This window comes from Haliotis cracherodii, unplaced genomic scaffold, assembly GCF_022045235.1.
Source record: "Haliotis cracherodii isolate W230 unplaced genomic scaffold, xgHalCrac1.p SCAF_36, whole genome shotgun sequence".
Lineage (NCBI taxonomy): Eukaryota > Metazoa > Mollusca > Gastropoda > Lepetellida > Haliotidae > Haliotis > Haliotis cracherodii.
This window is the reverse complement of record NW_027266293.1, coordinates 724397-751521: the sequence shown is the minus strand read 5'-3', so window position 1 is coordinate 751521 and position 27125 is coordinate 724397. Positions and strand designations below refer to the sequence as shown.

Here is a 27125-nt window from a genome sequence, read left to right as displayed (position 1 = left end):
AGGTCCCACGGATATGTACCTGACAGTACAATCACGGATCAGGACCAATGGATATGTACCTGACAGTACAATCACGGATCAGGACCAATGGATATGTACCTGACAGTACAATCACGGATCAGGTCCCACGGATATGTACCTGACAGTACAATCACGGATCAGGTCCCACGGATATGCAGCTGACAGTACAATCACGGATCAGGTCCCACGGATATGTACCTGACAGTACAATCACGGATCAGGACCAATGGATATGTACCTGACAGAACAATCACGGATCAGGTCCCACGGATATGTACCTGACAGTACAATCACGGATCAGGACCAATGGATATGTACCTGACAGTACAATGGATATGTACCTGACAGTACAATCACGGATCAGGACCAATGGATATGTACCTGACAGTACAATCACGGATCAGGTCCCACGGATATGCAGCTGACAGTACAATCACGAATCAGGTCCCTCGGATATGTAGCTGACAGTACAATCACGGATCAGGTCCAATGGATATGTACCTGACAGTACAATCACGGATCAGGTCTCACGGATATGTACCTGACAGTACAATCACGGATCAGGTCCCACGGATATGTACCTGACAGTACAATCACGGATCAGGCCCCTCGGATATGTACCTGACAGTACAATCACGGATCAGGTCCCTCGGATATGTACCTGACAGTACAATCACGGATCAGGTCCCTCGGATATGTACCTGACAGTACAATCACGGATCAGGCCCCTCGGATATGTACCTGACAGTACAATCACGGATCAGGTCCCTCGGATATGTACCTGACAGTACAATCACGGATCAGGTCCCTCGGATATGTACCTGACAGTACAATCACGGATCAGGCCCCTCGGATATGTACCTGACTGTACAATCACGGATCAGGTCCCACGGATATGCAGCTGACAGTACAATCACGGATCAGGTCCCACGGATATGGAGCTGCCAGTACAATCACGGATCAGGTCCCACGGATATGCAGCTGCCAGTACAATCACGGATCAGGTCCCACGGATATGCAGCTAAAAGTGCAATCACGGATCAGGTCCCACGGATATGTAGCTAACAGTATTATCATGGATCAGGTCCCACGGATATGGAGCTGCCAGTACAATAACGGATCAGGTCCCACGGATATGGAGCTGACAGTACAATCACGGATCAGGTCCCACGTATATGGAGCTGACAGTACAATCACGGATCAGGTCCCACAGATATGTAGCTGCCAGTACAATCACGGATCAGGTCCCACGGATATGGAGCTGACAGTACAATCACGGATCAGGTCCCACGTATATGGAGCTGACAGTACAATCACGGATCAGGTCCCACTTATATGTAGCTGACAGTACAATCACGGATCAGGTCCCACGTATATGGAGCTGCCAGTACAATCACGGATCAGGTCCCTCGGATATGGAGCTGACAGTACAATCACGGATCAGGTCCCACGGATATGCAGCTGACAGTTCAATAACTGATCAGGTCCCACGGATATGTAGCTGACAGTACAATCACGGATCAGGTCACACGGATATGGAGCTGCCAGTACAATCACGGATCAGGTCCCACGGATATGCAGCTAAAAGTACAATAACGGATCAGGTCCCATGGATATGCAGATAAAAGTACAATCACGGATCAGGTCCTACGGATATGTAGTTAGCAGTACAAACAATGGTTCCGACAGTGCAAACACGGATCTGGGAATATGCGTTGAAGTGTATAAACACGAATTTTGAGCTAATGGCACAAACACATATCTGGATTCAACTGTTCAAACTGTCATCCGGGGACAAAAGCTAACTAAATACTAACTCTAAATGCTTCGTTGGGATATCCATAATGTGACACGCTTTTTTTTACAATAATTAACTCTGTCTGAGCTTCTCAACACAATGTTGTCAGAGGAAAACAAACACCACCCCTGCCTCTTCCTGTCGTTGTCTGTCTCTACCTCGTACTTTATCTGAGGGTCGTGGCGTTAATGTGTACAGGTTATAGTTTAGCGGAGCTGCCCGGGCGACCACATGACAAGCATTACCTTGGCTAGTTACATTTGAATACTTGTTTTATAACATATTTGGCCAAATGTCAATGTACGTGGACGAAAAGAATCAATGAAACAAATTCAAATGTCAAACGTTAACTCTAATGAATGAATGAGTGATTAAAATCATCATATGTAGTAGGTTCATTTACATTCTAACCTTGTTAGGTCGTTGGGAAATGTTCTCCAAATTCCAACACTTCTAACAAAGAACATTTTACTCTAGAGACGCAATAGTGAGTGAGTAAGTTGGGATTGACGCAGCTTCTAACAGTAGCCCAGTTATATCGCGGCGTGTCAGCTTTATGTGGGAGGAAAGCCTGATGTGATGCAGTTCCCAGACGTTTACCACTTCGGTGAAACCCACGAGAACGGGTAGGGTCATGACAAACCAAGAAACATTATCGGACTGACCCGGGATTCGAACCCACAATCATACGTTTCTGGCGTGCCCAAGGGACGGAACTCTGCACAGCGAATCGCGGCGCCTTAGACGACTGGGCAACCCGTTCCCCCAGAGGCGCAACTGGGTGCATAGGTTACACGACTAAGGGACGTAAGTTTGCCCATGGTATTGCGCCGCCTCAGACCCTTACTGACCTACATGTATGATAAGTTTTCTGAGATTGCTTACTTGGAAATGAGCGAGGCCAGGGATGTATCATCACCAGATATCAGTCCAACACAAAACAGAATAATGAGGAAACCAAAAACCGACTTTATTTTGAATCGGAAGGGTTTATTAAAGCTACCACTGCTACAGCCGCCTCTAGTGGGTAGTGCGAGAATCTGACTTGATGTACACTCTCCACTATTAAGTCAGATCGCTCAGGCATGCATCGTATCATTGTCACACTTTGTACCAGGTTGTGTAGTCACAGTATTTGTTTGCTTGTTTGTTGTTTAACGCCGCAATCAACAATATTCCACCCATATTGCGGCGGTCTGAACCTGACAATCCAGTGATTGACAACATTAGCATCGATCCAAGCATTTAGGATCGATGACATGCATCAACCAAGTCAGCGAGCCCGACCACCCGATCCCGTTAGTCGCCTTTTACGGCAAGCATTGAAAAATACCATCTCGCGATGCGTCCTGCCACAAGCTCAAACAAATTCTCAGCTGAGGCTTGGCATTGATGAGGCAGATGTCCCGTGGTAGAACATAGCTAGAAGCACAAAATCATGCTGAAATTCGCGATAGAGTTATTCACGTTGAAAGTGCCCGTGAAGTGTTCTGTATAGTGAGTGAGTGAGTTGGATTTTACGCCGCTTTTAGCAATATTCCAGCAATATCAGGGCGGGGGGACACCAGAAATGGGCTTCACACATTGTACCCATGTCGGGAATCGAACCCGGGTCTTCGGCGTGACGAGCCAACGCTTTAACCAGCTGAGGCTTGGCATTGATGAGGCAGATGTCCCGTGGTAGAACATAGCTAGAAGCACAAAATCATGCTGAAATTCGCGATAGAGTTATCCACGTTGAAAGTGCCCGTGAAGTGTTCTGTATAGTGAGTGAGTGAGTTGGATTTTACGCCGCTTTTAGCAATATTCCAGCAATATCACGGCGGGGGGACACCAGAAATGGGCTTCACACATTGTACCCATGTCGGGAATCGAACCCGGGTCTTCGGCGTGACGAGCCAACGCTTTAACCAGCTGAGGCTTGGCATTGATGAGGCAGATGTCCCGTGGTAGAACATAGCTAGAAGCACAAAATCATGCTGAAATTCGCGATAGAGTTATCCACGTTGAAAGTGCCCGTGAAGTGTTCTGTATAGTGAGTGAGTGAGTTGGATTTTACGCCGCTTTTAGCAATATTCCAGCAATATCACGGCGGGGGGACACCAGAAATGGGCTTCACACATTGTACCCATGTCGGGAATCGAACCCGGTCTTCGGCGTGACGAGCCAACGCTTTAACCAGCTGAGGCTTGGCATTGATGAGGCAGATGTCCCGTGGTAGAACATAGCTAGAAGCACAAAATCATGCTGAAATTCGCGATAGAGTTATCCACGTTGAAAGTGCCCGTGAAGTGTTCTGTATAGTGAGTGAGTGAGTTGGATTTTACGCCGCTTTTAGCAATATTCCAGCAATATCACGGCGGGGGGACACCAGAAATGGGCTTCACACATTGTACCCATGTCGGGAATCGAACCCGGTCTTCGGCGTGACGAGCCAACGCTTTAACCACTAGGCTACCCGACCGCCCCTGTTCTGTATAGGTATAGCTCTGAAGATATGAAGGTCATAATTAGGGTGTATTGGGAATTCACTGCACCGTTTACTGTACGTGAAATGTCTATGTTATTACATGGTAGATCAGAAAATTATCAGTATATTATATAAACTAATGATGGAAATGGTGACACCAGCTATAGATGAGATGTACACATGAATGTCACTCCGTCGTTTAACTCCGTACCTGTTCCTGTAAAAAAGAGGTTGCGTTAGCACACTGTCTCATCAGAGGTGAGGTGAAATGGGGTTTAACGTCGCGTCCAAGATTATTGCAGTTATATAGCGACGTGCATGTACGTGTATGTGTGTGGCTGCTTGTACTAGTCCGGACTGATGCCGATTTATAGTGCTAGCTCACTGAGATATCATGCCGCAGTTTAACATGAATACCCCAATCAGACCCAGTATACTGACTCCGAGCACGCCAGTCCTTGTTTTAGCCCCTTAATGCCGAGCGCCAGACAGGGTAACAACAAGTACCATCTTTTAACGTCTTTTGGTAGGACGCCGCCGGGGATCAAACCCCAGACGTTCCGCTCTCCGGTCGGACTCTCTACCACTTAAGCACGGAGGCGGTCCTGTCATATCAGAAGGTTGGTCACGACAGTGGTTGCGCGATGACGCCACACTAGTAACGATACACCTGTGGTTACTGAAGAGTATCTGATCTGTAACAGGAGCCTGGATGGATCCGTCGTCTACGTCACCACGATTCAACGTGTAGAATCGCTTACATGTACTTGAATCGCTGGGTAGATTGTAGACTGTATATTGTGACATCCGTTTGATTGAAGAAAAAGTATGAGTAAAACAATTTCAGAGCGCAATTTAAACTTTTCCCAGAGAAAAATGACATAATACTTTTGGTCCATACCTGGATACAATATATCAATATATATATATATATATATATATATATATATATATATATATATATATATATATATATATATATATATATATATATATATATATATATAAATAAAAGCACAGTAAAGTTCTAACTCTCAGTGGAGTAAGATGGAACACAGTTTTAATTGGCTAGCGCTTTGAACTCGTACCACGTACGTGACTCATCAGGCCATAACTGTGTTCAATCTTACTCCTCTTATATCATTATTGATATATATATATAGATATTTAAACTTATGCCTCAAAGGGAGATAGACCAATCAGAGAGCAGAACTACTGACCCCACATGAGCCCGTATACCGTCAGTAAAAATCCAAGATGGTTGTTACTGACCTAGTATGACACCGTATACCGTCAGTAACAGCCATCTGGCATTTTCCATCACCCACCTCACATATTGCACATGGAAATGCTGGTACCGAAATTCGTTATTTGACCAGGTTTTGTGTTTTGCTTTAATTAATTGTGATGTGCAAGGAAATTAATCTGTTTTTTAGATCACGTACGTGACTACATTGATAAAGATTATAGTTAAAAGTTTCAACCAGGTTGGGCCTCTAAGGTCTGAAGAGTGGTCTCCCTTTGACATCAGCAATGACTGTGAAACGCTTTAAATTGCTTGTTGAGCCGATGAGGAATTTTCTGATAAAGGCAAAATGTGCCATATGGATACCAGAGAGTGTAAACTTTTCGGCATAATAAATTCGTTGTGGTGTCTTTTGTTGCCGTATACGGTGTCATATTAGGTTAGCAGAAAAATATTGGGCTGTCGCCCATTATATATTATTCACTCTACCTGTCGCTTAAAAAAAGTATGTCAACTTAATATATCTGTCCGGGGCACCAAGACACCAACCACTACAACCATGTGCTGACCTGGCACATAGTGTCTTCTGTATGTTTATATCTACATGTATAAAGTAAAACTGTATATACCGCAAGCCATCGTCTCCAAGTTGTCACTTCTTACTGAGAACCATACGTCGGTCCCTTGCATATACGAGTATGCAAATTGTTCATTAATCAACGTCAGACCGACACCCGTTGTTAATTTGGTGGAGCTATCGGGTATGACAGACTTCTTAGTCTGTCCTTTCCTGTACCTCTTTGCATCATGGCATATGGTTCACAAAACTGTAGGAAGTGACAGTCTCTTATTAAAAGGATATACTACCTTCCTGGGGGCCAATCACCAAGAAATAAGAAATGGCCTTTAACAAGATTGAAGAAAGAACAAGAACCCCTCCGATCAAGAACAAGTTCTCCGATCCCAAACCTTCCCTGCTCGAATATCTTAGCAACACTGCTAAGACTTCCCCTTCAAGATGTCGTTCCTGCACATGACCTAAGAAAAGAAGTATACACACCTATCCCACAGAGACCCGACCACAGCCATCTTCATGCAGACCCTGCACAATACAGAAACCGCCTCACGGGCACCTACAAGATGGACACTGTGTACAAGATATCTCATGGGGACTTACTAATTTGTGTTTACTTACATGGACTCAATCAAGGATATATATTGTGTGACTGTTGAATAGTGCAACCAGGTATGTTTAATCAAAGCCAGTATATTAATGCCAAAATGTGTCTTTCCAAAATTCAGTTTTGTATATGTGCAATATACTCCAAATTACATCTTTAGTCAGCTAGATCTTTGAAGTTATTGTATAGGGAATCTTTGAAATGTCTCCAGGCCACGCCAGACATATAGTTGCAGCTAGGGCCCAGACAAACCTAAGCTGTAGGGTTATCGAGTCACACCTCTAAGCTCGACTCGTAATTTCAAAAATCTAAACGACAAATTTTGTCATTTGTTACAAGTAATTAATGTGCACAGTTTGGTACAAAATTGAATGTATTGTCTAGGACTTTGAATTCAGATTAGGGATATTCTTGGGTGAGCCACCCCTACACATATGTTTATTGAATGTCAGTATTAAGTAATTAACAGCACAGAAGTATTCAGCATTTCAGAATTTTGATGTCGGAATTAAGGATTTTTTTCTTGGGCATCGCACCCACAATATCTGGGCAGGCTCCGTCAAAGACACGGGAAGAGCACCCATTGTACTTAAAAGGGCAATAGTACCCACAAGTACCGTTTGAGTCACGCGGTAAAGCTGGACTCCTGGTTTCAAATTTCTTTATGCGAAATATTTGCTGAGATGTTTAATTTGTACTTTTTATGACATTACTCATTATCACTATTCGGTACTGAGTCGCGCCGCCAAGCCAGACTCCTGAATTCAAAGAACCTTCAGTGATATATTTATTGAACCTGTGCAAAGCAGTAATTACCTTGTAGTGAAATTGCACATTATAAAGATCACTTGGTTAGTTTTCAAACTGGCACTAATTCAAATTGGCTAGATGATCACTTTCATACCGTCATTGCATAGATATATTTGTTGCATAAGGATTTCATTTAACTGATTTTGATCACATTTGCATGGTTGTTTTCCTTGGTGAAAAAGTTCACACATATCAATTTGGACTCATGTAAGCTTGGGGTCCAAGCTTCACGTAACGGAGGGAAGTTGTCATAGCGACTGATTTACGACATCCATTGTCTGAAGAACATTTGATTGCAAAGGCTCATTACCTTGGAGCCATGACATCTATATGCCTTGAAACACTTAATTGCTGTTATTTATAAGATGCTAATCCTATTTGTTAATCCCCATTTTTGTGTACATCGACCGTCTGCCATCCTGAACAGGATGTGCAAGTATGTCATTGATGATTTACTGTTTACATTTATATTTATTACTTACTAAATGTCAGGTGATCTTGGCTATATAAGCCTTGGTCCAGAGAGGAGAAAAGAAAAAAGAAAGGTCTTACCCTTAGTCTAGCTAGGGTTAGGCTGGGTGCTCCGGGGCACCAAGACACCAACCACTACAACCATGTGCTGACCTGGCACATAGTGTCTTCTGTATGTTTATATCTACATGTATAAAGTAAAACTGTATATACCGCAAGCCATCGTCTCCAAGTTGTCACTTCTTACTGAGAACCATACGTCGGTCCCTTGCATATACGAGTATGCAAATTGTTCATTAATCAACGTCAGACCGACACCCGCTGTTATATCTCTTGGGGGCACGGCTGGCCCAGTCGTCTAAGGCGCCGCGATTCGCTGTGCAGAGTTGCGTCCATTGGGCACGCCAGAAACCTATGATTGTGGGTTCGAATCCCGGTTCGCCCCGATTATGTTTCTAGGTTTGTCAGCACCATACCCGTGCTCGTGGGTTTCACCGAAGTGGTAAACGTCTGAGACCTGCATCACTTCGGGCTTTCCGGTTCCCTCCCATAACGTAGACCTCCAAAATGCAGACCTCCTTAAAAGCAGTTAAGATTAGCTCACTAATTAATTGGGCCATGCTGGTCACACCTAATTAATTAATGGACTGGTCCACTCTCCTGCTATGAGGGATTATCAATATGTTGAGACAATGAGCAGTAGTGGACAACAACAACATTGGCTTTAAAAAAACTCCTCCTTTCTTTAATCTGCTCCCGGTACATCACAAATCTTATTCAAACATTACCTTTAAACAAGTTGTGGGATTTGTGTAAGAATATACCAAATGTTCTCAATCACTAATACTTCCTTCTCTTGTGTATGATATAACATATAGATATATTTGAACATGAGCTTCAACTTCATATCAGAAATTAAAAGTGTCAACAAACAAAAAATCACCAAAAAATGGCATAACCTATATCAAAACTCAAATAGCCAAATCAAAAAGGTTCTTAAAAAAAAAACCTAACCAAACCAAAAATTCTACATCCGTCCCAAAAAATCGACAGAATATTAAATTAACTCCAAACAGGACATACCAACCTAAATAACCACCTCAAAATAATAAGAAAACACACAACAGGAACCTGCCCACATTGCAAACAACAAGAAACCCCAGAACACGCACTCATACACTGCACCCACTACCTAACACACCGAACTACACTACAAACCACCCTAAATCTAAATAAGGCTCTTACTCTAGAAGCAATCCTAAACCCACAAAATAAAATAGAAAAATTCAAAGCCTTAGGCGTATACTTAATCAAAACAGGACTAATAAATCGCATTTAAAACCCCAATAAACTACCAAAACCAAACCACATAATCAAACAAACAAACTTCTATACTCAGGTCCCTTAGTTCGCCCCCCAAACCCTCTTGGCATATTTTCCAAATCTCAAAAGTTCGAAAACTCTATATAAGCAACCACTAAAACACCCCTACTGGATTGCCAAACAACTTTTTCCCCTTTTCGGAAACACATTAAATGGCTTGGCCGGGTCCGTGTGCGAAATACGCTGCAGTCGGAAAGCGCACGTAAAAACTCCAATATATGTAAGTAAGTAAGCTTCAACCTCGTCCAACTAAGCTATGGCCGTACTTATGAAAGTTGAGTATGTCTTGTCACAGAAAGGTGCCTCACAAGTTTTCCTAGACGGCAACACGTATGCGACATAAGGGCCCCGTACAAACAACAACCTAGAAGGTTTCCACTTCAGAATCGGCAAGTCCCTCCAGCACAAGCATCCAAACATCTTCAGATTTATCGAACTGATCTAAAAGGTGAGAGCGAAACTAGCGCAGATGCAATTTGGAGCAGCACCGCCACCCAGGAAGGTTGTCTACAGAGAGAGGAACATCTTTCTGGTTACATATGTGATACCATTTTACTTAATCTGCGTTTTGGCAGGTCTACGTTTTGGGAAGATACCGGCTTTCCTCCCACATTAAGCTGACATGCCGTGATATAACTGGAAAACTGTTAAAAGCGGCGTTAAACCCAATTCACTCACTCACTAATATATCTCTTACATTAATCCCAGACACTCTGGAGCTAAAACGTTCCACTTTAGATAAATACTTCACTTTATTGACCAATATGAGGCTATGATATATCTAATATACTGAACCGCAAAAGAAACGTCACCATGAATAGATATATGCGAAACATTATTTGTCCAAACACTGTAAACATACTTTGAGTCATATCAAAAAGATGAAACTTGGCAAAACTGATCATCAAGGTTGAAATTAAAGTGTAAAATTCTTAAATTCTTAAAGTGAAACACAACACTAGTCCCTGAGAAAATGGCATCACAAGTCAGTGTCTCGTGTGTCCGCCATGTGCATTGATGACTGCTGCACAACGTCGATACATGGAATGGATGTGGCGGTTGATGAAGGCCATAGGCACTTGAGCCCACACTCTGAGGAACGCCTGACGCAGTTCAGCTTCAGTTGTCGGCCTTGGTCGGACGTCATTCAGCCGTCTTTGAATCTCGCCGCATAGGTGCCCAATGGGATGTAAATCGGGACTTAGAGGCAGGCCACTGCATTGTTCTGATGCCATTCTGCTGGAGGAAGTCTCTTGTCGCTCTCGCAGTGTGGGCACGGGCGTTATCATGCTGAAACTCGTGGTTGCAGCGACGTGCCAAATGAGGTATGGCGTGTGGTCTCAAGACTTGATCAATGTACGAAGCTGTGTGACACCATTCCCTCTCCCTGGACCGATGTTCTGGAAGACCACAGGGCCGACACTCTGTGAAAGACCAATTCCACCACACACCTTGATGCTCGGAGCACCACAAGAGTCTCTCAACAACACAAGCATCCGAATAACGTTCCCCACGGCGTCGCCAGACTCTCTCTCTCTCTCTCTCTCTCTCTCTCTCTCTCTGCCATATGATGTTGAGATACAGTAAAAGCTCTCGTCTAAGAAGAGGACTCCTCTCCAATTCTAGTGGCGCCAATGCTGGTGCTGTATTGCCCACTGAAGACGATCCCGGCGATGACGTGGTATCAGAATGGGTCCTCGTTGGGCCTGTAACAGTGGAAGTGTCTGCTCGTCAATCGTCGACGCACGGTGTCCGTACTTCAATTTGCATGTAACTACCGTGCATCAGATTACCATTGCCGTGATGCGTTTGCGCGATCGGTTTTATTATCATCTGCTTTGTTTTATTATCAGCAAATTTCATTTTACCGGACAAGGTAATGTTAAATTTAGAAACTTTGACAAAAATTACCCAGATATTTAAATGACAACTTTTCATGCAATGTTACTTGGAGTGACGTTTCTTTTGCGGTTCAGTATAGATGCATCTAATTAAAACAGTTAATTTGAACAGCTTTAAAATTCACACGGGGCTATCTACATTATACTTTTATTTTGAGTGGAGTGGCTTTTAAACTGTATTAACGATACAATCCCTGACCTCCGGGTTACGTCTTATTTCTATATCAGCATACAGCGGCACGATGCACAAATATCCGACATATCTGTTTTCAAAGGGAACGATAATCAAGCTTTACTTCTACACGTACTTGTCATAGTATACCCATGTCAAACGGAGCGTTTGTGGCGGAATGATTACCTAATGAACGGCTGGGTCGACATCAAGCCGGGAGTCACTAACATAATCACGCGCGACGAGCAGAACTTCCCGATACACACTTGTCTGTTCAATGTTCAGTCGCCAATTGCTGAAAGGAGGACACACAGCGAAGTAATTCAAAGCAGCAAAGCAACTCATTGTGAATACAGTGTTTCCAAATGGGGTGTGCGGCGATGTTTTATTCATGTCACGACGTCTGCTTCGCCAGACACATACACACAAACACACACACTAATATAGACATCTCATTGTCTCCTCCCCATTGATTGGCGGTCCGTCCACGGCGGCACTATGGTAAAGAAAAACACATATTGTGTCTCACCTGATATTATACCTTTCTCCGTGAGTGGCGTGTGAGTAGCGATTAAAGTCATATGAAACTAGGATAATATATACATGTGTTTATTCTGAGTAAGAAGTTTACATACTGAATTAGGAAAAAAAATCCAATCAAACAACGTCTAAACATAACAGCGGGTAAAATATGTGAACATTAAAGTGAAATATGCTATCTCTGTTGTGACAAATGACAACTCGGAGACAAAAACTGTTTCATTCAAACTGCAAACTTCGCTGTGGTGAAACTCCAAATCGGCCGCTATATGGCATGTAAAATCGTGTAGGATAATACAGGAGGGATTGCATACAGACAACCGAATATGTACTTACTTTTATTTCTGCAGCAAATATGTTATAACTATTCACATTATGTAATGGCGACGCGACATAAACTTATTGTCTCACACACTCATTCCTCTTACCCGATTCCGGGGTAGAATAGATCTTCAGGAACCCATGCTTTGCCGTAAAAGGTGACAATGCTTGCCGTAAAAGGCGACTAACGGGATCGGGTGATCAGGCTCGCTGACTTGGTTGATGCATGTTATCGATCCCAATTGCGTGGACCGATGCTCATGATGTCAATCACTGGATTGTCTAGTCCAGACTTGTTTATTTACAGACCGCCGTCATATAGCTGGAATATTGCTGAGTGCGGCGTTAAACAGCTAACAACCAACCAAACCAAACCAAACCTATTACTCATTACAGTAATATGTGTGATTCTACAGAACTGTACATTTCAAACAAGTACATAATTATTTGCGTTGAACATTACTGAAACCTCGCTAATGTATCTCCTATGTTTACCATCACGACTAGGAATATCATGCTGGTATATGCGTACATAAGACCATCACTACATTCCTAAACGCGAATACGAATTCCTACACAATGTGAAACACGTCGCTGAACATCACTGCAAAGAGAACATCATGTCCAACTTTCCCTTAGGAGATACGTGTATTTACCCAACCGAAACGTTAAGATCCGGTCCATGTCACTTACACAAACACTGAACGCACGACAAGCAAATCTAGCATTATTTCCAGTGGTCACACCTCACCGACACAGATCAACACAAATCAACTCATTTATACACTGATTTAATAGAAACACAATGACTTCACACACGTATCCCAAGGAGGACCTTAAGCAAATGCACTATAAATGAACATGTACAGCCAGAGACGGGAGCAAAAGGACTTCAGCTGATACAATCTCGTACACCGAGTTAATAAGATATGTGACGAAGCTGTCACATGTTACAAAATATTATTATTTTCGGTGTCCTTCTTCTTGAGCTGGATTCATGTTGTCAGTAAACAGGTCCACTTGAAGACGCCTTCTGTTGCTATCCTTTCAATTGGGCATTGGAGACGATAGTGAAGGCCGATCTTGGCCTGAAAGGTAGCAGCTTCTCCCATAAACATACATCCACCAGGGTCTTCTGCTCCTTAGCCAAAGACACCACCAATTTAGCAACTGGCTACTAAAATGTAAACCGGGAGTGTAATCTGAAATAGAAACAAAGACCAATAGTTTTATTATTCAAATAATCTAACGCATTTCTGTAACTGCATTTCACTGTACTTCTACTGGATACTACAGTCATGTTTCTTGCTGTTACCGGGGACAAGGGTGGCCCAGTCGTCTAAGGCGCTGTAATTCGCTGTGCAGTGTTGCGTCCCTTGGTCACGCCAGAAACGTATGATTTTGGGTTCGAATCCCGGTTCACCCCGATTATGTTTCAAGGTTTGTCAGCACCGTGCTCGTGAGTTTCGAAGTGGTAGACGTCTAAGACCTGCATCACTTTGGGGTTTCCTCCTACATTATGCTGACACGCCGTGATATAACTTGTATACTGTTAAAACCATACCGAGATTCGAACCCACAATTTTAGGTTTCTGGCGTACCCAAGGGAGAAAACTCTGCACAGCGAATCGCGGCGCCTCAGACGACTGGGCCACCCGTGCCCCCTACAATCGTAATGAACTGGACATGACACCACTTATCTTGCCATACCAGAAACGTTTGTAAGTGTCAGTAGTTCAGTCAGTGTCACTGTCTCACCACTTGCACAAAAATATATTAAAATGGAACAAATACATTATTAGCACTTGTCAGTTGTGAAGAGTACATCGCGAAAGGATACATGTGCTGTATAACCATCACTCTCGGTAACATGTGCCACAGTTGCTTACAATACGATCATTTTCGAGGTGTTTCCACCCTTGTATGCACCTTCTAAATAACTATATGTATTACTTCCGAACATTTTGCTTTACCAATTAAAACACACACCTGACATCATCCTATTGTTTAACGCGCCTTTATTTTGAGGATGAAGAGGAAGATGATGATGAAGAGGAAGAGGAGGAGGAAGAGGAGGGTGATTATGATGATGATGATGATGATGGTGATGATAATATATTGCAATATAGCTTAACTGAAACAATACTAGATGTCTATAACATTACGAATAACTGGTACAAGAACAGATAAATCTAACCTAATAAATAAAATCTAATTTTCTTACCATTCCGTATTTCCTCCCTGGGCGCTGGCTTCACCACACATGTACTCAATGCAATACAACATAGAATCACAACATAGTCGACGGGTTTCATGTTGCAAGTGTGTTACAGATCACTCTGTTCGCAACGGCGTCGGGAGTTGCAAATGGCGTCAGGCAGACGAATTCGTATATTATACATTGAGAGCCTCCAAAGCAAAGCAATTCAATTTATACAGCTGCACAAATGGCTCGATAACGTGGTTGTAGAAAAGGAACAAAGTTGGTCCATATCTGATGTAAAGCGCATGATATGTGTGCCTAGGCATTGACAGCCCCACCATGCGGAGCACATTCATAACTATTTGCATGAATCGTTGCTTGTCTCGACAACGCTAAGTGGTAGGTAGGTAACATTCTTTCTTACAAGTCTTATTTATAGTAAGATCGTGATATAGACGTTTGTATCACACCAGGAAGTAAAACTTGTCACGTTGACAGTATTGGTGATACAACAAGTATTGACAAAATTCATTGGAGGCTACGTGAAACCTCAGTTTGTATTTGCCGAGGATAGTTGCCTGAATGGAAACCCAGGACTGAACTAAAGGATGTCTCTATTAAGGTACCAGCAAGCTATACACGTATGCCAAGACCATTCGAGGTTGGATTTTGTGTGTCACTTTACATATGCTACAGGTCCTATAGGAATATACAATCAATATATGTATAATCAATTTAGGGGAGCCCGGAAAAAAAGAAAAAAAGAAGTATTTAAAATGTCATATCTGTATTCAATTACTTACGCTTAACATTTCAACTGAGACATTTACACGTGAAACACATTGTTAAAATCACAGGCAAACGTTTTTACAAATGTGTATTGTAAAGTGATCATGGTAACGTGATGTAACTGTCCACACTGAAAAGCAACCACAATGGAATTACAAAGACGTGGAAAGGAAACATGTGTCCACTATCCTTGTCCTTTTTGCAGTGTTGTTTCTGAAAATATAATATGGTTTCATTATGACATGTTGTATCATGATAGCTTTTTGACAAACCCAAGTCAGAACACATGAACCTGATTGGTCTCACAGGAAAGTCCTATCTGCACTAACTGGTCATAGCATTCCCTCCCTACATTCATATTTACTTCACATTACGGACAGACCATTTTGACATTCGAGCTTATGGGGGCTCGGATTTGGTCGAAAACTATTTAGGGAGGCTTTGATTACACAGGGAACTTTTTAGTTTTCCCGCTATATAAGCTAAATTGTGGTCATGAACCTACATTATTTAAAAAAGAGCAAGATTTCAGTCATAAATACGCGCCTAAGTTAAATGTAAAGGCGTAAGTTATTTGTCCATTGTCACCTTGGTATTTTGACGTCATAGTTCTCCTAAATGTTATGACGTCACGTAACTATATGTTACAACTTCATGCCCGTTATTCAGTTATGGCCTGATGAGACTCACTCGTGGTACGAGTTGAAAGCGCTAGCCAGTTAAAACTGTGTTCAATCTTACTCCACTCATTCAATTATTACTTTATTGTGCCTGAGAGTTAGAACTTTACTGTTATATATATATATATATATATATATATATATATATATATATATATATATATATATATATATATCAACGCTACAGTTGCACAATCAAAGCCTACTTTTTTTGCGACAAAATTCCATCAGATATTTTGGTAATAAAAGCATTATCCTTTTTGCGACAAAATTCCAGACCCCCTACAACCCCACCAACACACCCACTCCCTCCCCCACTCCCAGCCCTACCACAATATCGGTCCCTTATTCACTTTGTGTAAATTGATCTTGTTCACATCTGTCGAAACTGTACCATCACCATTCAACGACAAGACATGCATCTGTTTGGTTCCTAAATTTTAAAAGTGCACGAGTTGTACTTAACGTTATGTAATGCGTTCCCTTTTAAAAATCGCGACAGATTAGACAGTGTTGACGAAAGCCAAACATGATGTTTCACAAGCCAATCCTTGAAGCTGAGGGGCAGAGAATCAGATGATGAGTCATGTGCTGCACAGGAATATAACTGCAATGTAGATACCGAAACAGGCACACACGAACCCGATCATGACATGAAAGCATGAAAGTTGCTGAATACTCGTGTCAAAATTTCGTTATCTGTTGTCACGGCTTGGCAACACCTGGTCTCTTCCAACACCGCAGCTGACCTCCACACGTTGAGTAGTATTTAGCTTTGAAACACTGATAAGCGACATTATGCTTCTACATTTGGTGACAGTCAGAATGTTCCGAGATGTAACCATATTGTGGTTGTTAGGGTTGGCTTGGATACAACCGTTCACTGTGTCCATGCACACAGAACATATCACGGTAAAAGTGGACCACGTCTTACAGGAAATTGATGATATGTTTGTTGGTGTCACCATTGACAGCAGTCAACTGAAATCCAATCTGACGACTCCAAATATCAGGTATACATCATTACATTTGTATAACTATGTGATTTGTTTGCAACGTAAATTGTTTTTTTCGGAAAAGTGAAAAAAATCCTTGTCGGGAAACGAATGGATCAAATATATGTATTTTCAGAGTCAGCAGATTTTGGTTGGTTGTTTTTTTGTTTAACGCCACACTCAGCAATATTCCAGCTGTATGGCGGCGGTCTGTAAATAATCGAGTCTGGACCAGACAGTCCAGTGATTAATATCATGAGCATCGATCCATGCAATTGGGATTGATGACATGCATCAACCAAGTCAGCGAACCTTACCACCTGATCCCGTTAGCTGCCTTTTACGACAAGCATAGTCACGTTTTAAGCCAAGAATGAGTTGCTGAAGACCTATTCTATCCCGGAATCTTCACCGGTCCAGAGTCAGCAGAATCCGTCAACTAATTTTTCGTGAATTCAGTTTCGTCACTGATTTATGTTGTGTCTAGCTTATCCGTGACAACCGAATGATTGACAGAAATCACTTACAATTATCACCTCTACCTTCACTGAAGACTTCGCTTACTTACAGTCTGTCGTCTCATAAGCGTGTCAGAAACATATGATTGTGGTTTTGTTTCCCAGATTCGCCAAGATAATGTTGCTGGGTTTGTTAGCATTAACCCCTGTTCGCTTATTTCACCAAAGTGGTCAACTTGCATGACCTCGGGCTTTCCTAGCACATCAAGCTGACAGTCCGTATTACCACCTGAATGCTCTTCAAAGTGGCGTAAACGCGACTCACATACTATCGCTTCAAGCGAATGGTAATGTAATGTAACGTGACGACATAAGAAAATGTGGGACATGAAGCCGAATGAGTCAAGGGCATTATCAAGGGATTGATGATATTATACACTGGAGAATGCATTTTCAGCTTCTAGTTTCATATCCAAGATGTTACGGGTGGTATTATCTGCTAGATGAATAAAGTTTATTGAAGATGGTTATAGCAGTCTCATATATGAATGTAAGAATATATAAAAAAAACTTTTATAACAGGTTGCCCAAACTGGTGACTCTTGGAAAAGCCTTAGCGCCAGGGTATGTGCGAGTTGGAGGAACATCTGGGGATCGCATGGTGTTTGACCCGAATTACCACATAGACCCTTCGCAGCAGTTTCATCTCCAAGGTGATAGCAGTATATTATACGATTCTTATATCTCCCTTGGTGTAATTGTCACCAAACGGTAAACCTAATTAAAAAGACCTGGCTAAACAATACAAAATATTCCATGTCTAAAAATAATTTATTCTTTTGGAATAACCTTTTTGGTATGATCACTCTCAGAAATTTCAGCTGCACATTGTTTCTGTTCTACTGATTGCCCAAGAAGAGTTCTTTGAGTAGTACCGGTTATATCGTACCTGTAGGGGTAAATGTTTTGGTTATTTGTTTCATGGTACAGTTATACATTTATTATTACAGTTATACATATATTATTGTGGAAAGTACTAAACATATTAAAACTGAACCAAAACCGACCAATTGAAACGTATTTTCAGCTAACACCTGGGATGCACTCAACGCGTTTGTTCACAATACGGGGCTGAAACTGGTGATTGGCCTCAACCTGCTGCTGCGTGATGGAACAAAGTGGAACTCATCAGATGCTAAGCAGTTGCTAAAATATTCCTCTGACAAAGGGTATCCATTTGCAGGGATTGAACTGGGAAATGGTAAGTTTGAAGGCATGTAGATGTCGCATCAACCAGACGTAGACGACATATCTTTGGGCATTTTGAGTAGAAGAGGTCCCAACAATCTGTACTTGTGTTTATGAGGCGATCTATGGCCATGCTGGATAATTTGGATCAATGCGTGTCTTCACACCCTACCTCCATTGGATGTGGCTCATAATATCAATTATTACATACATGATCATAATTAGCCGAGTTAATAAATATCGTATGTGCACTAGTTCAAATATCACTTCTCGCACACCAGTGTATTGTTTCCGTCATCTAAAAGGCATTGTTGACGTCATTAGAATCTCATTGTAACGTAAGGTGGGAATAACGTCACACTAGAAATGACAACATAGCAGAAAATGGCTGACACATGTTGGTGTGATAGGACAGCAGTGGTGATCAGTGTATTTGTCTAAGGAGGAGCCCAAAAGGATAAAGAAATAGTGGGTAATAAATTTAAATTATTACACTCATATGTGTCATACTGACTTTACGAAACTCGTGTAAGAATTCATGTATTACCCTCGCCCTCGCTCGGAAATTCGTGATTCGAATTCGTGAAATCAGTATGACGCAAATGTTCGTATAATAATCTCTATTTATTAGTTTCCATAATCCAGATGTCATTGTATCCAGCCCACGGTTACATAACAAACAAGACATATAATTACGGCATTATATGCTTCCTATGTTGACCGTCACTGGACTCACAAAACTATGGTGTCATTCCTCTTAATACATGAATAACTATATGGTATTTTTGCGATCTGTATATGCAGTATGAGGTATATATATCACTTCAGAAAAAATAACCCGTTTTTACATTCATTATGTTTTTTCTTCATATGTGAAACATTTACCGAGCTTGATTCTCATGTGTATGTAGATATTTTTTGTTATCATGCATGCCATATGTATTATCATTTTACGTATGTTTCATGAAGAACCGAACTTGTATTACCGACATCGGAATACTACTGTCAGTGACGCTCAGCTGGGGCGCGACTTCATGGAACTAAAACAAGTTCTGCAAGGAACGGTCTATAAATCCAGTCTCATCATTGGACCTGATACCGCCGATTATAACGACACGTTTATAAAAAAGTATGCATAATAAACATCGTTTACCCTATGTAGCAGGGGAAAAATAAGCTGTCTGGATTTTCTGATTGAAATTGAACCGAATTTATGCTTACTTTGTGCTGCTGTTATTATTTCAAAATCTTAAACGAAGCATCGATTCCAGAACTAAAAAGGGGCATGGGTGGCCCAGTCGCCTAGGACGCCACGATATGTTGTACAGTGTGGCTTCCTGTATAATTATGATGTTCAAATTCCGGCTTCCTGTATAATTATGATGTTAAAATTCCATGTTCGCCTTGATTATCTTTCAAGTTTTGAAAGCACCACACCTTCTTCTCGAAGGATTCATCGGAGTCACTTCAGTCCAAGAAGCTGACATGGTAATGCACAAGTGATGCCCTGGTTCATTATAGTTATCTTTGATGAACATTTGTCCAATGTGACTTTGCATTTCCAGCTTCCTGTCTCACGGTGGAGCAGGTGTCATAAACGTCTTGACCTTCCATCAGTGAGTACCTTCCTTCAAGGCATGGGCTACCATACAGTTTTCATACCACGTGGGACCTTTAAGGGTCGTTGATTACAGTCTAAAGAGTCTTCAAAAACACCGATACGTTGAACTATTAGGTAGAAGTAGCACAGTAGTGGCCATAGGACATTAGTGGCTGTACACCGTGTGGGGGTTTATGCAGAATTACATTTAATAGATAACTGTTCACTGTGTTGAGCTTCGAGGTCAACCATTTGGTCTTGACCATTGTCCGAAAATACTGCAAATACTATTTTGACCTCAGATTTTCCCAGCAAAATTCCTTCACTAGACAAGCTGGATTGTCTGAAAAATGATGTAAATACTTTTTTGGGGCTCTGTTTTAAAATAAAAGCAACACATTCCTTTTCCTAATCATAAGAAATCTCTGCAAAATGCAGAGTCCGTTTCATTTACGATTGCTAGTATATCTTACTATATCTTTGAAATCTTCTAAGTATGAGCATGCCTAGATGTACCTCAGATGTTGTGAAATGTAGACAGCAAATGACATCAAACATTTGTCGTACAAAAAACAAATCTTTGAAATCTTCTTAGAAAGTGGCTGCACGACTGTACATCTAAAGATGTGAAATATATAAACAGCAAATGCTTTAATATTGCTCGAAGGTAATCGGTAAGTTGGCCATAAGTGATGGACAACATATCATCGATGTACAAGAAGCATAGGTTTTTAACTTCTTGGCTAAACTGCCTATGTTGTGATGTTGATTATCTGAATAAGGTAACAGATCAGCATTGAAAAGGGCGCAATTGATATACATGCAGTGGCCTACTTTTTCACATAGATGCTATCTATGCTATCCTGCATGTCAAATATTGTTTCTTCCATAAATTCTAGATGATACGTGCTTTAACTTGTGACAGATTGTCTTGAACCATTGAAGGTAGAGATGTATATATAACTATATATGTGGTCACCACATTGAGAGACAAAATGCTCATGGGTCAAACGAACACTTTGTATAGCAGGATGTCATCCTTTTTTGTACAGGTGGTTTAAAATCCTTGTACAAATAGCTTACTCTTTTCAGATATTACTTTAATGGACGCACCGCCAAGCTGGAAGACTTTTCTAAGTATTCTATAATGAATCGTCTTACATCTACCCTACACTCAGTGATGAATACAGTCCGAAGTCATCATGGTCTGGTGGCGTGGCTAGGGGAGACATCGTCCGGTTATGGGGGTGGCACTCCTGGCATTGCTGACAGATATGTGGCAGGCAACCTGTGAGGATGTCTACGTTACAGTGTCCAAATGAATTTGTGCTAAAGTTGAAAGTGTTCTAAATAGGTTTCTTTAATTTAAATACAACATAACAATTTCAACCAGAACATCAACTGGGATGCCAGCATGCATTGATGTAAATGCAAGTTGCCTCTTCGTGCTGTTTAGAGGGTGATAATTGCTGTTTATGGTCAATTGAAACTGGTTAAAACTAGAAAGAATTGTTATTCCTTTCGCTCTGAAAATGTCTAATGTTGAAGCTCGTGTGTCCTGAAATATGATCTTGAGATCAATGGCACCAGTGAAAAATTTGCCTTTTTTGTTTTGTCTTGAAACAAGTTGAGCATTGAGAACGGCTCATATAATTCATTAATATCATCTGTCATATCACAATTTCAGGTGGCTTGATAAACTTGGTGTATCAGCAAAATATGGCCTAAAAGGGGTTATGCGTCAGGAAATCTTTGGTGGAAATTATGCACTCATTGACGACAACGGTGATCCTAATCCTGTGCGTGAACGTCTGTCATCTCAAATTTTTAACAATGTCATTTTGTCGAATGTCTGTTTAATCTTAGATATTGTCTCTGTGTTCATGCATATATTCATTGTCTGTTGTCTATTTTCAAATGTGACCCAATAGACTGAGGCCCAGCATTTTGCTGTACATAGTTGTGTTCCTTAGGCTTACCAGAAACCATTGATCCTAGATTCGAAGCCTTGGTTCACCCTGATTACGTTACAAGATTTGTTTGCATGATGTCCTTGCTCATGTGTTTCACCAAAGTTGACCTGCATCATTTTTTATTTTCACCCAAATCAATATTAATGACATATCGTATGTGTAAGGAGCGTTAAACTGAACTCATTCATACATGTATTTTCCTTTGTGGGAATTCCAAGTCATTATCAGTCACCTGTTCCACCTGCATTGCATATTAGGTGGCCAGGCTCAGTAACTTGTCTTATACAAACTCCCATTCCGACTATCCTACCATCAACCATCAGTTTGCACATCCAGACACATTTTACTGCTTACACCGGCACAAAATAACATGAACACCAACAGTGTCTTTCTCATATGGACACACATCACAACGTCTATTGGCAGGACTACTGGTTGACGCTTCTTTACAAAAGACTTGTTGGCAACAAAGTATTTGATGTTCCGTCTTCATCTAACAACCTCCGACTGTATGCCCACTGTACAAAGCTGAACAAGTGAGTGGTTTCAGCATGTTTAATTCACAACCTGTCTGTACAAACATATACGTTGTCCAGCTTGCAGATTATGGACAAATACGAAGTGTAGACCTTGGATAGAGGTGGCAGGAACATACCGTCCCTTTTAAAGGACATCACATTAGAAATCGTCTAACAACCAGAATTAATACAAAGCCAATGTAACCACAACAATTGTATGTAAACAAATCCCACACGTTTAAAACTTTAATGTGCAGAATACTGTCAGCATGTCACTGAACAGTAATGCTGTCAGTAGAGATGCACATGACGTAACGATCTGAATATTCCGTACATTTATCCATTGACTGATGTAATGGCTATTTCGCTTCAAGTTCGCAAGTTACAATGATCTATATTGGTATAATAATGTGTTTATTTGACAACCCTGTCCCCAACAGGTTAGCTCAATATGGTAACGGTGAGTGTTAAAAGAGCAAATGCAAAGTGACAAGATGTGACGTTACATCAACCATTACCAAACATTGAAATGTCATGGTTAAAGCGTTCGCTCGTCACGCCAAAGACCCGGGTTCGATTACCCGTATGGCTAAAATGTGTGAAGTCCATTTCTGCTATCCACCACCGTCCTATTGATGGAATATTGCTAAAAAGGGTGTAAACTCATACTCACTCACTCACTTCTTCAATGAAAAGCATGCTTTTAATGAAAGACAGCGACTGGTCGTGTCAAATCAAATGGCTAGATTTCGAGTGATTTTTCTCTTGCATTCACTTTTACTGTTATCATATCTTTTGTTTATGTTCCAGCGTGTACCACTACAAGCCTGGCAGTATCACAGTGTATGGTCTTAACTTGCATGGAGACCACGTAACCCTAGCCATATCAGAGGAGCACGGCAAAAGCGTGGACATATTCTGGCTGACTCCTGAGGGAGGAGACTTGAAGTCAAAGTTTGTATATAATATGTTTCCTCTCAACCATTCAGTATAAGGATTTTGTCTTTGGTTCTTCAAGTTTCACAAGGCCATGGATCAGTTCTTATATAACTGGTTCCTTGGCATTGTTGTCAAATGCAGCGGATAATGGTGAGACATATGTTGTCTCTGAAGCAGCAGATATAATAGAAGAGGGTAAGCATTTGATGATTTTGCTGCATTCAATCTGAACCAGACACGCGAACGGTATATGAGCAAAGGTCCGATATGTCGGGTGGAAAACACACTTTGGCAAACACGACTAACTCCAAGGCTATACTAAGTAACTTAAGACGAACTTGAACTTACAAACTTGTGCACATATACAATATTTGTTAGTACAAGTTAGACAACGGTTGTTAGGTCAAAGGGTGATCAATACTTAACCTTCATACCAAAATAACCTTTGCCACCTCTTTTTTCAGAAAAGTAGAGGTCAATGGCAAAACATTGGAACTTGTCAACAACCAAATACCACACATTATGCCAAAAGCTTTGGGAACTGGGACGATTGTAGTGCCTCCGCACTCCTTTGGGTTCATCATCATTCCCGACGCCAACATAACGACATGCAAATCACAAAGCCATGGCCCCATTATCGGATAATTGAACAAGTGTCCTGTTAGGATAAAAGCAGTAATAAATTGTTCACCAAAACGTTATGTTTGTGGCTTTTAAATTGATAGTTAGTGTACCTGAACCTTCTCTTGGACGTGCGTTGACATACAATGGACAATAAAATCTGAAAAAATCCACTCTGAACACATTTAACTGATATTTAGACAAACAGCGTGTTTCAAAAATGGTTTGCGTGATGCAAATAACAAAGAGGAATATGTTAAGACGTTCTGTTAACCCACATTTTCAGAATGCCATTCGACAGAAAACACACTTTGGTGACACACCAGTTTCTTCTAACTGACAAACGAACTGACATACCAAGAATCATCGGGGTGTAACTAGGCTTTTAACACACATGCACAATAGGCGAATCTTGATGCACCAACTGTACACATCGAATTTAGAACAGCCCACAACGGGGAATCAGAATATCAGTCATGGCCAGAATCCCAACTACATCATGTGTTTAAGAAGCACTATCAAAAGATGACATTAAGTGATTATACCAGGTATTCACGAAAAGTTGAGAGTGCCCTGCCCTACCAGAGTCAAGCACATGTGAAGGCAGGGGTTATGTGTAAATACCAAAGACAAAATAATTTCCATAACCATTAGAAATCAGCTATTAGCAGAGTTGATAATACGTTCCCGACTACAGCATGAACATATGTTTATGAAATAAAAAATGAAATAACAAATGATGATTATACCAAGTATTCACGAAACAGTCATCGTATCCTGTCCAACATGTCGTACTATTACAAACACGTGCAAAGGCAAGTAAATTGTTCTCCAGAAAGACATAGGAACATACGGTACAAGTCAAAAAGGGCTATTGCATCAGCAATCATACCTCACATTTGGACATTTCTATATGTCTTATCCTCAAATTTAACATAAATGTTTACGACTAGAAAATCCATGGAAAATGTGGGAGGAAAGCATGAGTGATGCAAGTGTCAGACGTTTACCACTTGCGTGAAACCCACGAGCACAGGTATGGTGCTGGCAAATCAATAAACCTAATCGGGGCGAACCGGGATTCGAACTCACAATTTCTGGCGTGTCTAAGGGACACAACTCTGCTCAGCGAATCGCGGCGCCTAAGACGACTGGGCCACCTGGGCCCCTTACAATTGTGATGAACTGGACATGACACCACATATCTTGCCATACCAGCAACGTTTGCACGTGTCAGTAGTTCAGTCAGTGTCATTGTCTCACCACTTGCACAAAAATAAATTAAAATGTACAAATACATTATTAGCACTTGTCAGTTGTGAAGACTACAACACAAAAGGATACATGTGCTGTATAACCATCATGTGCTGTGTGTGTGTGTGTGTTGTGGTTTTAATGACACGAGCATGTGTGAAGAGTTTGATTGTCGTGGTTTTGAATCCACGAATCACCCAAGTTATGATACTTGGTGTTGTGACCGTCATTTTAGGTTTCACTAAATTACTAAGTATCTACATGCTGTCAGTTTCATCACATATTTGACGTGTTAAATAGCGGTGTTACACCTAAGTCAATAGCTTACATGCTACTTTCAATACTTTGGCTGCATTGTAACTAAAGCTGTGTGGGCTGATGGCCTACATCTATGTTGATTAAAGAGGAGGTGGTGGAGGGTGATGTTGATGATGATGATGATGATGGTGATGATGTTGATGAGAAGGGTGATGATGATGAGGAGAAGGACTATGATGATGATGATGATAATGATGAGAAGGGTGATGATGATGAGAGGATGATGATCATGAGGAGAAGGGAGATGATGATGAGGAGGAGAAGGGTGATGATGATGACGAGGAGAAGGGTGATGATGATGAGGAGGAGGAGGAGGAGGTGGAGGAAGAGGAAGAGGAAGAGGATGGTGATGATTATGAGGAGAAGAAGAAGATGATGAGGATGGTGATGAGGCGGAGGAGGGTGATGATGATGATGATGATGATGATGATGATGAGAAGGGTGATGATGATAACGAGGAGGAGGAGGAAGAGGATGATAATGATGATGATGAGGAGGAGGAGGAGAAGGGTGATGATGATGATGATGAGGAGGAGGAGGATGGTGACGAGGAGGATCAGAAGAGGATGATGATGATGAGTGAGTGAGTGGGTGAGTGAGTTCGGTTTATAGCCACTTTTAAGATTATATCACGGCGTGTCAGCTTAATGTGGGAGGAAAGCCCGAAGTGAGGCAGGTCTCAGACGTTTACCACTTCGGTGAAACCCACGAGCACGGGTATGGTGCTGACAAACCTAGAAACATAATCGGGGCGAACCAGGATTCGAACCCACAATCATAGGTTTCTGGCGTGCCCAAGGGACGCAACTCTACACAGCGAATCGCGGCGCTTTAGACGACTGGGCCACCCGTGCCCCCTTGATGATGATGATGAGGAGTGTGATGATGATGATGATGATGATGATGATGATGATGATGATGAGAAGGGTGATGATGATGAGGAGGAGGAGGAGTGTGATGATGAGAAGGGTGATAATGATCATGACGAGGAGGAGGAAGACGATGATAAAGATAAAAGGAGGAGGAGGAAGAGGAGAGTGATGATGATGATGATGATGATGATGATGATGATAAAGGTGATGAGGAGGAAGAGGACGAGGATGATGATGAGGGAGAGGAGGAGGAGAAGGAGGAGGAGAGGATGATGGTGACGATGAGGAGGATGAAGATGATGTGTTACAGATCACTCTGACCGCAACGGCGTCATGAGTTGCA

At 41.6% G+C, this 27125-nt stretch overlaps 1 protein-coding gene and 1 pseudogene across 1 annotated transcript; both read left to right on the top strand.

Annotated features, from left to right (window-relative positions):
* LOC139477808 (uncharacterized) overlaps nt 1-27125 on the top strand; it is a 174529-nt pseudogene that overhangs the window by 6922 nt on the left and 140482 nt on the right.
* LOC139477837 (heparanase-like) lies at nt 16785-24467 on the top strand. Its single transcript, XM_071260255.1, has 10 exons — nt 16785-16999; nt 18022-18152; nt 18527-18700; nt 19657-19816; nt 20253-20303; nt 21380-21577; nt 21975-22086; nt 22687-22796; nt 23589-23732; nt 24182-24467. The coding sequence occupies exons 1-10, from the start codon at nt 16785-16787 to the stop codon at nt 24360-24362; spliced, it is 1476 nt and encodes a 491-aa protein (XP_071116356.1). The 3' UTR covers nt 24363-24467.

Excerpts from the sequence above, each read along its gene's own strand:
- LOC139477837 (XM_071260255.1), top strand. The coding sequence starts at position 16,785 with ATGCTTCTACATTTGGTGACAGTCAGAATGTTCCGAGATGTAACCATA. Across the intron at positions 18,701-19,656 it reads AGGGATTGAACTGGGAAATG|AACCGAACTTGTATTACCGA; the intron begins GTAAGTTTGAAG and ends TGTTTCATGAAG. Across the intron at positions 21,578-21,974 it reads AGATATGTGGCAGGCAACCT|GTGGCTTGATAAACTTGGTG; the intron begins GTGAGGATGTCT and ends TCACAATTTCAG.